The sequence below is a fragment of the Podarcis erhardii genome (genome assembly GCF_964252035.2).
Source record: "Podarcis erhardii genome assembly, chromosome: 15".
NCBI classification, from domain to species: Eukaryota; Metazoa; Chordata; class Lepidosauria; order Squamata; family Lacertidae; genus Podarcis; species Podarcis erhardii.
In genome coordinates, this window is record NC_138505.1 from 18,434,226 (window position 1) to 18,447,907 (window position 13,682).

The 13,682-nt window shown below is 46.3% G+C and overlaps 1 protein-coding gene across 1 annotated transcript; it reads left to right on the plus strand.

Moving 5' to 3' along the window:
- The first annotated feature begins 168 nt into the window (after nucleotides 1-168).
- Nucleotides 169-11,565, plus strand: RAB25 (RAB25, member RAS oncogene family). Its single transcript, XM_081842137.1, has 5 exons — nucleotides 169-442; nucleotides 6,174-6,369; nucleotides 9,153-9,346; nucleotides 10,168-10,248; nucleotides 11,055-11,565. The coding sequence occupies exons 1-5, from the start codon at nucleotides 403-405 to the stop codon at nucleotides 11,189-11,191; spliced, it is 648 nt and encodes a 215-aa protein (XP_081698263.1). The 5' UTR covers nucleotides 169-402; the 3' UTR covers nucleotides 11,192-11,565.
- Nucleotides 11,566-13,682: the final 2,117 nt, after the last annotated feature.

Consider the following 13,682-nt stretch of genomic DNA (forward strand, 5'->3'; position numbering starts at 1 on the left):
CGCGGAGGGGCTGGGCTCAGCCCTTACCTGTTCAACCTGCGCGGCGGCAGAGAGTCCACGCCCCACTGAGTCAGGCGAAGCTGCACCTTTAACCTGCCCTGACTGGGTGGCACGGTTTCTCCCTCCTCCTCCCGCCCTGCCACCCCCTGGTTCAAAGGGTCCCCCACCCATCCGCCCTCATTCCAAACAAGAGCCTCTCTTTGCACAGGTGGACCTCGCTCCTTTCCGCCCCTCCCTCCCTCCTTCCCTCTACGCTCTTTCTGCTTTAAACTTGGGGTTTCTCTGCAAAAGAAAGCAAAAAACCCAGCAGCCTAGCCTTTCCCTCCTTCCTGGTTTGTTGGACAAGGGCAGAGAAGGGACCCCTTTGCTCCAGCTGAAGTGGGCCCTGGAGGGCAGCAAGCCATGGGGACCTCAGAGGAAGATTATAACTTCGTCTTTAAAGGTAAGAGTCTTGTTTTTGCCACATTCTCTCTTCCCACCTCCCAATTCCTTTTCTTCAAAACTGTTGGCTGGGTTTTCTGGACTGCCCTGAAAGCTGTGTCTTGACCCAAGATGTCCCCTTTTTTTTAAAGCCATGGGAGGATTTATAGAATTGTACAATTGTAGGCTGGAAGGGATCCCAACGGTCATCTAGTCCAATCCCTCTGCATTGCAGGGATCCCAGTGAAGTCCGTCCCACAGCTCTCACCGTGGGAGAGTTCTTCCTGAAGTTGAGTCCGAATGTGCTTTCTTTTAAATGGAATCTACCGGTTAATACACTAGAATAGCTCAGCTGGCAGATCATGAGGCTCTTAATTTCAGGGTTGTGGGTTCGAGCCCCACACTGAGCAAAAGATTCCTCCATTGCAGGGGAGTTGGACTAGATGACCCACGTGGTCCTATGATTCGGGTCCTACCCTCTGAAGCAGCAGCAAAACACGCTTGCTCCATCTTCCATGTGACACCCCTTCAGGTATTTGAAGTCCACTCTAAATTCCTAAGGCGGGGCAATGACTTGAAGGGGCTGTAGCTCTGCGGTCAAGCCCTTTCTTTGCTCTCTTCTTCCAGCCTTGCCACCCGCAGCTAGGAAAGGATCAGGGGTGATGGTGAGAAACCACTGGTCCAGCTCAGTACTGCAGACACTGGCTGGCAGCAGCTCTCCAGGGTTTCAGACGGGATATTTTCAGTCCTACCTGGGGATCCCAGCAGGGATTGAACTTGGGAGTTTTTGCATGCAAACAGGTGCCTGCCTCTCCCGCTGAGCCACAGCCCCTCCCCCAGTCAGTGCAGACAATAGTGAACAAATAGGCTCACACCTTTGGGCTGCAGCTGAGTATCCTTTGTCAAGCACCCATATGGCGCTTGAAGAGTGCCTGTCTTAAAGAATCAAGGCTGATTAAGTCTGTTCGCGTTAGTTGATTAAATTTTGCACACATTTAAAACCTTAATAAACTGACAGACAAAATGTGCAGTTGTGTACACACTGTACCTTTTATGCTTTTTAAAATTTAGATTCAACATCTGTAAAATGATACTCATAATGTTACAACACGTTGAAGGCAGCGTAAATTTGAACATTTTCATTAGAGTAAATGTACCAAAACTTTACAAAAATTACGAATTTTCCCAGAAATCTGTTAGGCTGATTTGTATGTATTCTTTTATAAGTTACGGTAACTTAATTTTTTATTACTATGATTTTTTCCCGATATACTTGCATGTACCCCCCCCCCCCATTTTTTAGCTGTCACAATCGCAGCAGCAGTTATAAGATGGAACACTATCTCTTGATGCTTTAGACCAAGTAGAAATATTTTAGGTTCTAACTTCTAAGGGTATATGAGATCCTAACATATCAGACAGATTACCCTGAACAGATTTGCAAAATATTTGTATTTGAAAGCAGTTCCGAAGGATGGTGCACATTACAGTATATAGCTCTAAAGCACACCATACAGTGCCTCAAAGAATTCTGGGCACTGTAGTTTGTTAAACGTTGCTGGGAATTGTAACTCCATGAGGGATAAACTACAGTGCCCATAATGCTTTGAGGAAAATAATGTGCTTTGAAGGTATAGCATGTATGCAACTACCTCATTGCGTAAGAGAAGCAGGAATGCGTCTTCTAAGATAGCAGTCGCTGCACACCCTAACCCTAAATAATTTAAGCATGTAAAATTGCCAGGAGGTTGGGCCACCAACTTGAGGTTTGTATTCATTTTAATGCAACTCATCAGCTGGCCAAACTTTGTGTTCCTAGTGACTATTGTTGGTAGTGATAGGATCAGTTTCCTCCCTGCAGCTTGATTATTTGCTTTTCTCTTTCCTTGTTTCCTGGTACTTCAAAGCATGTGACTCTTTGCTTTCCCCATCAACCACAGGAGGAGAGCTGAGTTAAGTTGCAAAGCCATGCACCTCTACCCCTTTCAATAGAAGCCTTGTCATATCTCGCCTGCTCAGTGAGGCAGGAGCATCTTGCAAGAGTTCGGCTGCTTTGCAAGCTGAGCTTTGCAAGACTTCACCTGCAGGTTAGCTAGGATTAAAGCTTGCTAATGCTGCAGCAATGGAAAATGGCTGTCTTCAAACACCAAATCTGCATCTGCATGTATGCAGTGCTATTTTTCTAGAAAATTAGGTGCTGAAAGTTAGCAAGAACGTGCATGAATGTGCGAATGTCCTGGAACTGAGTTACTGCTGGGAAAAGCCCTGAAACTAGCCTACCGGTACTTTGCAAAGGTAGAATTTGCATTTGTTGCCACACCCACTTCTGCCTCTGGCCCTGCCCACCATTGGCATGTGGTCATCATAAGGTTGAGAAGAAGAGCATGTGGCCTTCAAGGCTGAAAAGTATTCCTTGTCCCTGTTATAACAGTTCCCGCTAACTACCTAGCTTCCTCGTGCCAGATGTTTTCCCCTAGTTGCCTGGAGCGTTTTTGAGGGACAAAAACACACCAATTTGGTGTTCTGGGCATCCACAAGCCAGAAACCAGCCCTGATCTGATCACTGTTTGTGCTTATCTGGACTCTGAAGCACCAGAGCTGCATGCATTAGGAAAAGCAAGCAGAGTGAAGCCAACTGTCAAGTTTCTAGCTCTCTAACAACTCCCATCTAGGCAGTAAAAACAAACAGACAACAGCATAAGGGATGGCGGTTTTCTCATAAACCAAAACAAATATTTGGCCTTCATAAAGCTGCACCTCTCAGTAAAGGAGCAAAAATGATCCCTGAGACGGTGGCGTTCAAATTCCAGCTTGGAGGACACAGATTCAGTGGTACTTGGCAGATAAATAACTTGCCCCCTTTTCTCCAGCCTCAGACCCCATCTCTGTCTGCAGAAGGCTCAATTCACACCATGCATTTAAAGCGTTATGATACCACTTTAAACAGTCATGGCTCCCCCCGCCCCCAAGAATCCTGTTTAACAGACTGTCCCTCTTCCCAGGAAACTCTGAGGATCCAGGGCTTTTTTTCAGCAAGAACTCACCAGAACTCAATTCGGGCACCTCTCAGGTGGGCGCCGTTGCCATTATAAGAGAACAAGGGAGGCGTTCATGGTGACTTCTGGCACCTCTTTTTCTAGAAAAATAGCACTGGCAAGTTTCCTCACACTCACCCACCCTTCCCCGTCCTCCACCCAGGCAAATGAGTCATTATCACAGTTCAAGGACACATTCCAGCCAGAAGAAAACAGTCTAGGAGGGTGTGAAGCAAGACCAGTGAGGCGTGTGGTCTGGAGGAGAGTTCAGAGGGCCAGACGGAGCGAGTTGGGGGGCCACATTCAGGCCTGAGTTCCTGTCCCCTGCCCGTGATAGGCTCTGAGGTCAGAGGAATCCATGTGAAAAACTACCGCATTTTTCCGTGTATAAGACTATATTTTTTCCTAAATTTTTGAAGTTTTAAATAAGGGGTCATCTTATACATGGATAGTGCATAGTGCATTTTCTTAATTTTGAGCCCCCCAAAATAGGGGGCGTCTTATACATGGGGGCGTCTTATAGACAGAAAAATACAGTACATGCAAAAGTAGAAAAGGGACCTCTGTAGTATTGCCTCGGTTGGGGAGAATCATTTGGGATTCTTGCTCATAGGAGCTGTGATTTGAGGTTTCCGAAGAGCTGATACAGACAGCAAAGTGTTAAATGGGAATCATAGAACTGTAGAGTTGGAGGGACCCCGAGGGTCATCTAGTCCAACCCCCTGCAATGCAGGAATCCTGCCCACTGCTGCTCCTCGGAGGGCTCAAGCCACCAACCTTCTGGTTAACAGCCAGACTCTCTGATCCATCCCATGCAACTGGCAGAAGAGTCATTTAGGCCCAGCTGTTTAGCAACACGGAAAAATAATTCCATAGTAAAGATACCGGCTGGCTTTTCTAGCACATATTATGGCTGCCACAGTACATGTTAGCCTGTCTGATAAGCCTGATAAATTGAGAGGCAGTGCGGTGTAGCGGTTAGAGGGTTGGATTAGGACCTGGGAGACCAGGGTTCAAATCCCCATTCAGCCTTGGGTGACCTTGGGCTCTCAGCCGAACCAACCTCATAGGGTTGTTGTAAGGATAAAATAAATTGGGGAGGAGGAGGAACTAGGTACAGTACGCCACCTTAAGCTCCTTGGAAGAAAGGCGGAATATAAATGTAACGAATAAATAAATAAATCGGGCCCTGATCGGGAGGATCTCAATCGCAGTCATCATCCTAACAAACAAATGAACAGCACAGGGACAAGTGCAGGTAGTCTGGCAACCTTTCCATGTCCCTCTGAATGGAGGTTTCAGGCCACCGGCAGCCCTCAGATCACATTCTGAGAAGCCAAACATAGTTATTCTACAATTGTCAAAGCTAGCTTTCCCCAGCCTTCGAAGGCAGCGACACCTACCAGGTTTGGGTTTCCTGGTGGAGCTGCAGGACCCTGTACCTTGCGTGAATTATGGCCTGTTGTATTTGCCCTTCCTAGAGCAATCGGAAATGTGTTGTGTTAATTGTTGCAAAGTCTTCGGGGCGTGAAATCACAGCTATAAATAAAGGGATTCAGGAGCACTTGGCAGGGGGAGGAAGGAACAGACACACTGGTGTTCCTGGCAGCAGCCTTCAAAATAATGCAAGCGAATTGGGTGAGTGGCCAGTGGCCAGGAGAGCATCACATCACTAGCGAAGGGCAAGGCATGGGACCCTCTCAGGCAAAGAAGGGCACCTTTGCAGAGCCCCAGTTCTTGTCCCAAGGAGGGCTGCCAGAGCCACTCCATCCCGTGATGTATTGCAAAAGACTCAGCTCTATGGTCACATTCACACCATACATCTAAGCACTGTGGCACCATCTTAAACAGTCATGGCTTCCCCCAAAGAATCATGGGAGCTGTAGTTCACTTAGGGTGCTGAGTTGTTTGAAGACTCTCCTCCATTCACCTCACAGAACTAAAATTCCCAGAGTTCCCTGTGAAGAGCCATTGTAGCTCTGTGAGGGGAACAGGGGGTCTCCAAACTACTCTCAGCACCCTTAACAAACTACAGCTCCCAGGATTCTTTGGGGGAAGAAGCTATGGCTGTTTAAAGTGGTATGACATAGTGCTTTGAATGTATGGTGTGGATACTGGTTGCTGGAAACCACAGGAGCGAAGAGTCCTCTTGCAATTGAATCCTGCTTGCTGTTTTCCCTCAGGCACCTGGTTAGCCACTGTGAGAACAGGATGCTGGGCTAGATCATGGACCGGCCCACACATGAGGCAAGGTGAGGCGGTTGCCTCAGATGGCAGGATCCACAGGGGCAACAGATTGTACTGTAGATTTTTATTCCCCACTTGTTTGTGGTAGATCTTCACTCACTCTTCCTTCCCTAGTGGGGGGGGGGAGCGGTGTGCCATTTTGTGTTTTACCTCTGGTGCCAAACTGCCTTGGGCCAGCTGTTTACGTCAAGATTTTAATCCCATTCTGTGTCCATACTGGCTTTGAATTTATTATATATGAAATAGCTTTTCTTCTAGAAAAAAAGCTGCCGGTACTGCGTACTCTTGAGCACCACCAGAAGAAAAGCACTGGCTTCATATGTTTTTTTGTTGGTGATGTTTATTGCTACATTGATTCGATCGTGTGTTGTCGTTTTTAATAGGAAGCGATTCAGAAAGTAAATAAATGCAATTGCACCTAGACTTTTTAATGAATGCAATGCATTCACTCCTTCCTTCCCTCTCTCTTAGTGGTCCTGATTGGAGAATCAGGAGTCGGGAAGACCAACCTGCTCTCCCGGTTCACCCGCAATGAGTTCAACCATGACAGCCGCACCACAATTGGGGTGGAGTTTTCCACTCGTACCATCCTGGTGGGAGATGCCTTGGTGAAAGCACAGATCTGGGACACGGCTGGCCTGGAGCGCTACCGGGCCATTACTTCGGCGTAAGTACAGGTGGGGCTGGTGGGCCAGAAGTTATTGGGAGGGATTCGGCTGTGGACTGGGAAGCACCCCCTTCTCCCTTAGCATCTTGCCACATCCACACTGACCTGATCCGCAGCCTTAAACAAGCCTCAGCTCTCCCCTCTGTAGTACTGGGATAATAACATCGGGTCATCTTGCGGGACCATTGTAAAGGGAAGTGCTTTGTATGCTCATTCAGCCCCCGATCCTGTGCATGTTTAAGCTAAAGCAGGTGTTGATATTGTTAGTTGCTTTTTACACCAAAGCATCTCCAATATTTTACAGAATAAATATATAAACTAATTCTATTAATTTTGTTAAGTGGATACACCGCGTAATTGTAAAATCAAAAACAAAACGTCAGAGCAGTTTAATCAATAATATTATCAATAAGAAAAATGAACAATACTTTAAAACCTTCAAAAAGTTAAAACGACAACAGGCTAAAAACAGGTTAAGAAGCAAGAAGCATTAAAACGGCAATGAAAGAAGACCTAGTGCTCATCTAAAAATACATAAAAGTATCCCCAAATGATGTTCCTCTTGAGATACATATAATTTGTAAAAAATACTTGTGAACATAAAACAGGTACCACAGGAGTAACAGTTCCTAAACACACAAGCACAGCACCGTATTAAAACACCCAAGAGGAAACCTCTTGAGATTTGTCTGCTATAATAGCAGAGTTGAGGTCCTGGTGGATGCAAGTGATTTTATCCTGAAAATGCTTCTCAGACATGTCTCACTGGGCTATTGTAGGCTCCACCACGTCCTCTGAGCCAACCCTCCAGGGGCCACATGGCTGTAGTGAGTTTTGCCACCTCTCTCTCTCTCTCTCTCTCTCTCTCTCTCACACACACACACACACACACACACACACCCCTTAAAAGAGGGGAAAGGACTGAGAGGGAGGAGGAAAAAGCAAGCTTAAGTTGCATGTGACATCAGTGGCATTTTCTGTGTTTTTTACCATCACTGGAAGCGCTCTTCTCTCCACCCACTCCCCAGATTGGGGCTGGTGACCGTGTCCAGACCAGAAGGACAGGGCAGCTCCTGACACACCCAAAATATTATCTATATTTTGCACCCCGCCCTGCAACCTGTTTTGATGAAGGGCAAGCACAGAAGCTTTTTAAATAAATGAATATGAATGCAGTCCAATGCCACTGTATTAAAATGCTAAAAACCACAGAAAGGACTTGTGCCACCCTGACGATAATAAGATCAATGTGAGCCAAGCGGTCACAGACCCAGCCCTGTGTCATCAGATGCACCTGACGAAAGTGTGCTCTGGAAGAGCAACTCTTAAAAGTGATCAGCCTCTTAAGATGCCAAGGTAATACAGGATTAGTGTGTTGTAATGAAGACAATGAACGTGGCTACACCCTTGGAAGTTATAATTGCTAAGCATTATTACTTATTTGAACTCTCTGCATGTTTTGTTTTTTTCTTTTTAATTAGTAGACTGCAGAGATTCTCTAATCGGGTTAGAAAGCTAAGCTCATGACTTTGCAGCGTTGAGTGAGGCCGCTTAAGTTTCTAGACCCTATGGCCTCCTCCTGTTCTGCTATGGATGTCCGCCTCCCTTTGTCAACAGCAATCTGTTGCTGCGGTAAACTGAGAATAATGCTTGGAGGACGTCCAAACTACTTCTAGGTAGCAAACGAAATCTGAGTGCGGCCAGCAGTGAACAGGAGCCTTCCTGCCTGCATGAATCTGTTCTTACCTCTGTGGAAGAAGGGTAGGGTGTGCATGTAAAGACATTTCAATAGGACTTGTCAACAAGGCCTTTCTGATGATTCCTGCATTGCAGGGGGTTGGACTCAGAATCACGGTCCCTTCGAACTCTGTGATTCTGAGTTTCTATGTGGCCCTCCAGGCACCTCTGTTCGGCCCTTGGTACCCTCACCAGCCCTGCTCATCACCTTCCTCATGTTCTTGCCTGGCTGTCCAGTCCAAGGCTGGCTTAAAAAATAAGGGACCATAAAAAAAGGATGCAGGAGCTTTGAATTACTTTTCAGTGGTTAGCAGACTAGGCAAACCCACCACTCACCCTCCATCCTCCCCACTATAGGGAGGTGTTCTGTATCTCTGTTTAAAGTATAGCAATTATTTGTAAGCTTTCATCCATAGATATAAATGCCCACATACAGTTTTTATGCAGATTATTGACTTCTTTCATCTTATTTCTTTTCCTTTTTTTTTTTTTTGGCAATGCATAACTGGTCACCTTATGTTGGGTGCAAATTAATTAATACTGTGATTTGAAAAGTGAGATCTAAGGTGGAAGATCTGGAAGGTGGAAGATCCGCAAAGAAGAACCAACATAGGCCACCTTCACACCATTTCAAGCACTGTGATACCCCTTTAAACAGTCATGGCTTCCCCCCAAAGAATTCTGGGAGCTGTAGTTTGCACAGGGCACTGTGCGTTGGTAGGAGGCCCCATTCACAGACCTACAATTCTCAAAGTGGTTCAGTAGTCGATCCCTCTTCCCAGGGAACTCTGGGAGTTGTAGTCACAACACTCAGTGCCCTTAGCAAACTGCAGCTCCCAGGATTCTTTGGGGCAGAAGAAGCCACGGCTGTTTAAAGTGACACTGTACCGCTTTAAATGTATGTTGTAATCAAAGGCCTCGTTTAAGAAATAATGTTGAGACTTCCAAAGAAAAGAGAAGGACACCCGTGCTTACTTGTTGTTGTCGTTGTTGCTGCTGCTAATTCTTCATATGCCCTTCTCTTAACCCTTGTCCTGATCTCTCAGTTATTACAGAGGCGCAGTGGGAGCCCTCTTGGTTTTTGACATCACCAAGCACCAGACGTATGATGTGGTGGAGCGCTGGCTGAAGGAGCTGTATGACCATGCAGAAGCCACCATCATTGTGATGCTGGTGGGCAACAAAACAGATCTGACCCAAGCCCGGGAGGTCCCAACGGAGGAAGCCAAGATGTATGCAGGTAAGGGGCAGCTCTGTGGCTTCGCGCATCGGGCTCCAAGAAGGATTTGTGCTCCACTGCAGGGAAGGACTGTGGCTCAGTGGTACAGCATCTGCCTTGCATGCAGAATGTCCCAGGTTCAACCCCCCCAGTGTCTCTAGCTGGGGCTGATAGTGTCTCCTTTCTTAAACCCTGGAGAGCTTCTGCAAACCTCTACAGACGGTAACTGAGCTAGATGGGCCAATGGTCTGACTCAGTGTAAGGCAACATCCCATGTACCTTCTCAGCACTTGTGTGAAGAGTTAGAAGTTTTAAGACGGAGTGCCTCTAAGCGAGCAATACCACTATATAAAATTTAAATCTACAGCCTGATCGATCACAGGCACTTTTAACAATTGATTAATCCACTGGATTAAATCGGCTACACACTGTGTTCTTGTCTGTACAGTGGTACCTTGGTTCTCGAACTCAATCCATTCGGGAAGTCCGTTCAGCTTCCAAAACGTTTGCAAACCAAGGTGTGGTTTCTAGTTGGCTGATTGGCCCCAGAAACAATGCCAACAGCCAAAACGGACTTTCGGCTTCCGAAAAACGTTCACAAACTGGCACACTTACTTCAAGGTTTGAGGCATTAGGGAGCCAATTTGTTCGTCAGCCAAGCCATTCAGGAACCACTGTGTTATATTCTTTCTGTCCACTGTTTCAGTATTCTCTGAATGCATTTTATAAATTATGAAATAAAAAAAGACAGAATGACTACCAATCCCAGTTTTAAATTGGTGATCTTATCTTCTCTAATAATGGAGGTCTGATAGGGTCTCACTGCTTCTCTCTTCTTGCAGAAAACAATGGTCTGCTCTTTATGGAAACCTCTGCGCTGGACTCCACAAATGTTGAATTGGCTTTTGAAACTATCTTGAGAGGTGAGTCATCAGTTGGTGGTACCAGTGGCGAAGCTGCATGCTCCACTACCGGGGGCAGAGAGCAATCGGGGGTGTGGCTAGCACTCCCCAGAGGGCGTGATGGCATCCGGGGACATGACACGCCGCCTGGCACGTGGCGTGTGTCCAGGGGGGCCCACCTCAATGGCATCCTACCGGAATAGTGGTGCCAGGGGTGGTCCACTCCCTTTGCACCCCCGTTCCTCCGCCAGCGGGTGGTACCCAAACTCACAGTGGCCTAGCCAGGGCTGAGGAGGGTGGTCTTCCTTGCTGTCACTTGTTCTTTACTCCAGTAAGGGGCTGCAGCCTATGGAGGAAGGGTTTGTTTTAAGCCCCCACTCCCCATTTTGTGTGTGTGTGTGTGTGTGTGTGTGTACCCAGAAACCTTTAGCCTTTTTACGCATGGAGATAAAAAGTAAATCATGCAGTCTGGAAAAACATAAAATTCAGGTTTTCCCCAGATGGTAGCTTATTGGTGCTGATAATGCACACAAGTTAGCACTTGTGGTGGGTGGGATTGGCAAAGGTTTTTTCCTGGACATCCTCCCCATTTTTGCCCCCTTTCATTTTTTGTTTTTTGTTTTTTTTAATTGCCAAGTGTGTAAAGCTGGATTTGCACAAGCTAAATGTGCATACATTGTGAGTTACCTGTACAAATAAAACCATCTGTCCTAAAGACACATTCATTCCAAGGAAAGTGAGCCCCTGGGGCACTCCTGGAATCTATCGCTGCTCGGAGATTGGGGTGGGTTCGTAACCATCTTTATTTATTCCTTCCTGTCTCCTAGACATTTTCAACAAAGTGCAGAAACAGAAGCAGAAAAGCCCCCTGGACAACACCGTTTCGCTCTCTGCTGAACACACTGATGCAGCCTCCACCTCTCAAGCTGTGGAAGGGAAGCGAGCTTGTTGCTTGAACCTCTGAAGCGAGGGTCGCACATGAGGAACATCAGCCGTGTTGAGGAAGCCAACATTTGGTGGGTGGGAGAGGATTCCACACTCTGGATGATGATTTATGGCCAAGATGTCCGTCTCACTGTAGCCTCTGCGGTCTGGGGGGTAGTTATGGAAACTTTTTGGATCAGGCTCGCCTACCTAAATCTAGGGAGCACAGTAGTGTGTTTGGGGGTGACAAAGCATCTTGAATCAAGAATTCTGTGTTTGTGGGTCAGTACTTGTACAAAAGAACTACCCACAACCCTGCAATGTCCTAGCCTTGTCTTCCAATACAGATATGAATCTATAGTGAATGCAACAGTAGCCACAATCCTGCCAAAGTTAATCACAACTAGCTGTCCTGTACCCTCTTAGCTGGGAGTGAAGTCCTTTGAACTCTGGTAGGGCTTCTTCATCCAAATAGGCCTAGGATCGCAGTGCAAGTTCCATTGCAGGTTATTGTGACTAAGGCCACAATCGCACTGTACATTTGATAGCACTTTAAACTGTCACAGCTTCCAATAAAGGATTCTGGGAGCTATAGTTTATTAAGCTTGCTGACAGTTGTTAGGAGGTCCCTATTCCCCTCACAGAGCTACAATTCCCTTCACAAGGAACTTTGGGAATTGTAGCTCTGGGAGGGAAAGAGGTGCATCCTGACAAATCTCAGCGCCTTTAACAAACTACAGCTCCTTCCTTCTTTGGGGAAGGAAAGTCACGACCATTTAAAGTGGTGCCATTGCACTTTAAATGTATGGTGTTAACACGTGCTAACTTAAATCCTGTTGGCTTTCTGTGAGGCTTACCATGTGTACGCAGGAGTAATTCCTGTTGAATTCAGTGGCTTTCACTTCGTGGTAACAGGGCTTCGCTGCATGTGATATCTGCTGCTTCAGACTTTTAAAAAATTACACTTCTGTCCTCACAACCTCCCTCAGTCTAAGGAGATGAGGTCAGTGCACATTTGTGGATGAGCTTAAGTCTCCCTCATCAAAGTCCAACTCTCTGTCCCAGCCATTGCCAACATGGTGCCCTCCAGATGTTTTGGGCTATGGCCATAACTGGGAGTTGTAGTCTAAAACTCCCAGAGGGCGCCAGGTTGAGAGAGGCTGCTATAGAGCCAGTTACAGATAGGTAGCCGTGTTGGTCTGCCATAGTCAAAACAAAACAAATTCCTTCCAGTAGCACCTTAAAGACCAACTAAGTCAGTTCTTGGTATGAGCTTTCGTGTGCATGCACACTTCTTCAGATACACAGAAGTGTGCATGCACACGAAAGCTCATACCAAGAACTGACTTAGTTGGTCTTTAAGGTGCTACTGGAAGGAATTTGTTTTGCTGCTATAGAGCTCAGCCTTCCTCATACGCTGGCTGGGGCTGATGGGAATTGTAGTCCAGAACAGCCAGAGGGTGCCAGATTGACAAGGCTTGCTGCTGCTCTTGTAGAATCAATAAATCTGCGCCAGAATTTCCACACAATGCCCTGGGCATGGTGCCAATGTGGCTGAATGACTAGGTAGGTAGGAAGAAGGGCATTTTGCAGGGCAGGAAATTCGGTTATTATGAAGACTCCCCTGACACTTCCTAGTCTCCTAATACCAGAAATCCCCCAACAAAAGTGATTAACTGACAGAACTGGAAGCCAAAAGGAGGAGGTGATGGCTTGAAAAAGGGGTTATACAACTTCATGGAGGAGAACTCCATCAGTGGCTATTAATCAGTGGCTAAATTGATCCTCCATAGGCAGAGGCAATCCACCTGTCAATACAGGTTGCTGGGGGGAAGAAGCAGGAGGAAGACCTGATGGTGGGGGGGCTTCCAGCTTGGCTAGCGTGTCAAGGAGGCTGCAAGGATCCCTGATGGGGGTCTTTTTAGATTCTTTTGTTATATTCCAAAGTCCCTGTCAGGTCAATGTCTTTATTAGACAAAGCAAAATATCATGGAATAGTATGCAAGTTTTTGAGTTCTCCTTATCTCTTCATCTGGCTCAATGAAGAGTTCTGTGAAACTTAAAAACTTGCATATTATTTTGTGACATTTTGGTTGGCCTAATAAGGGCACTGCCCTAGTAGGGAATTTAGACCCCCCCCCCACTCTTGTTATTTCTTTTGTTACACATTCACAATGCACTTGGACTCCCTGCTTAGACTTCTTTCTGTGGCTGTGACTCCTTTTGTGTTCAGCCTCCATACCGAAACTTGAATGTCTGGATCACCAAGCTGAGATCCTTCGAAATTTACCCCATCCAAAAGACACAGCCAGACCTTTGTGGAAATGGAAATTCATCAGTATATTGTGTGTGTACATTTATACATATATGTATTGTGTGTATATATAGCAAGAGACACAAAGAATATATTTTGTAAATAAATCGCTATGGACTGGGCATTTTTTAATTTATTACTGTGCTTAATGTAGCGAAACAAGTAGGGGTGTGTACATTGGGAAACATTCCATAAATAAAAGAAGCAAAGTGCTTAA

Bases quoted from the DNA above. Each gene is read 5' to 3' on its own strand.
- RAB25 (XM_081842137.1), top strand. From the start codon at position 403: ATGGGGACCTCAGAGGAAGATTATAACTTCGTCTTTAAAG. The intron at 443-6,173 runs GTAAGAGTCTTG...CCTCTCTCTTAG, and splicing joins TTATAACTTCGTCTTTAAAG to TGGTCCTGATTGGAGAATCA. The intron at 6,370-9,152 runs GTAAGTACAGGT...CTGATCTCTCAG, and splicing joins TACCGGGCCATTACTTCGGC to TTATTACAGAGGCGCAGTGG.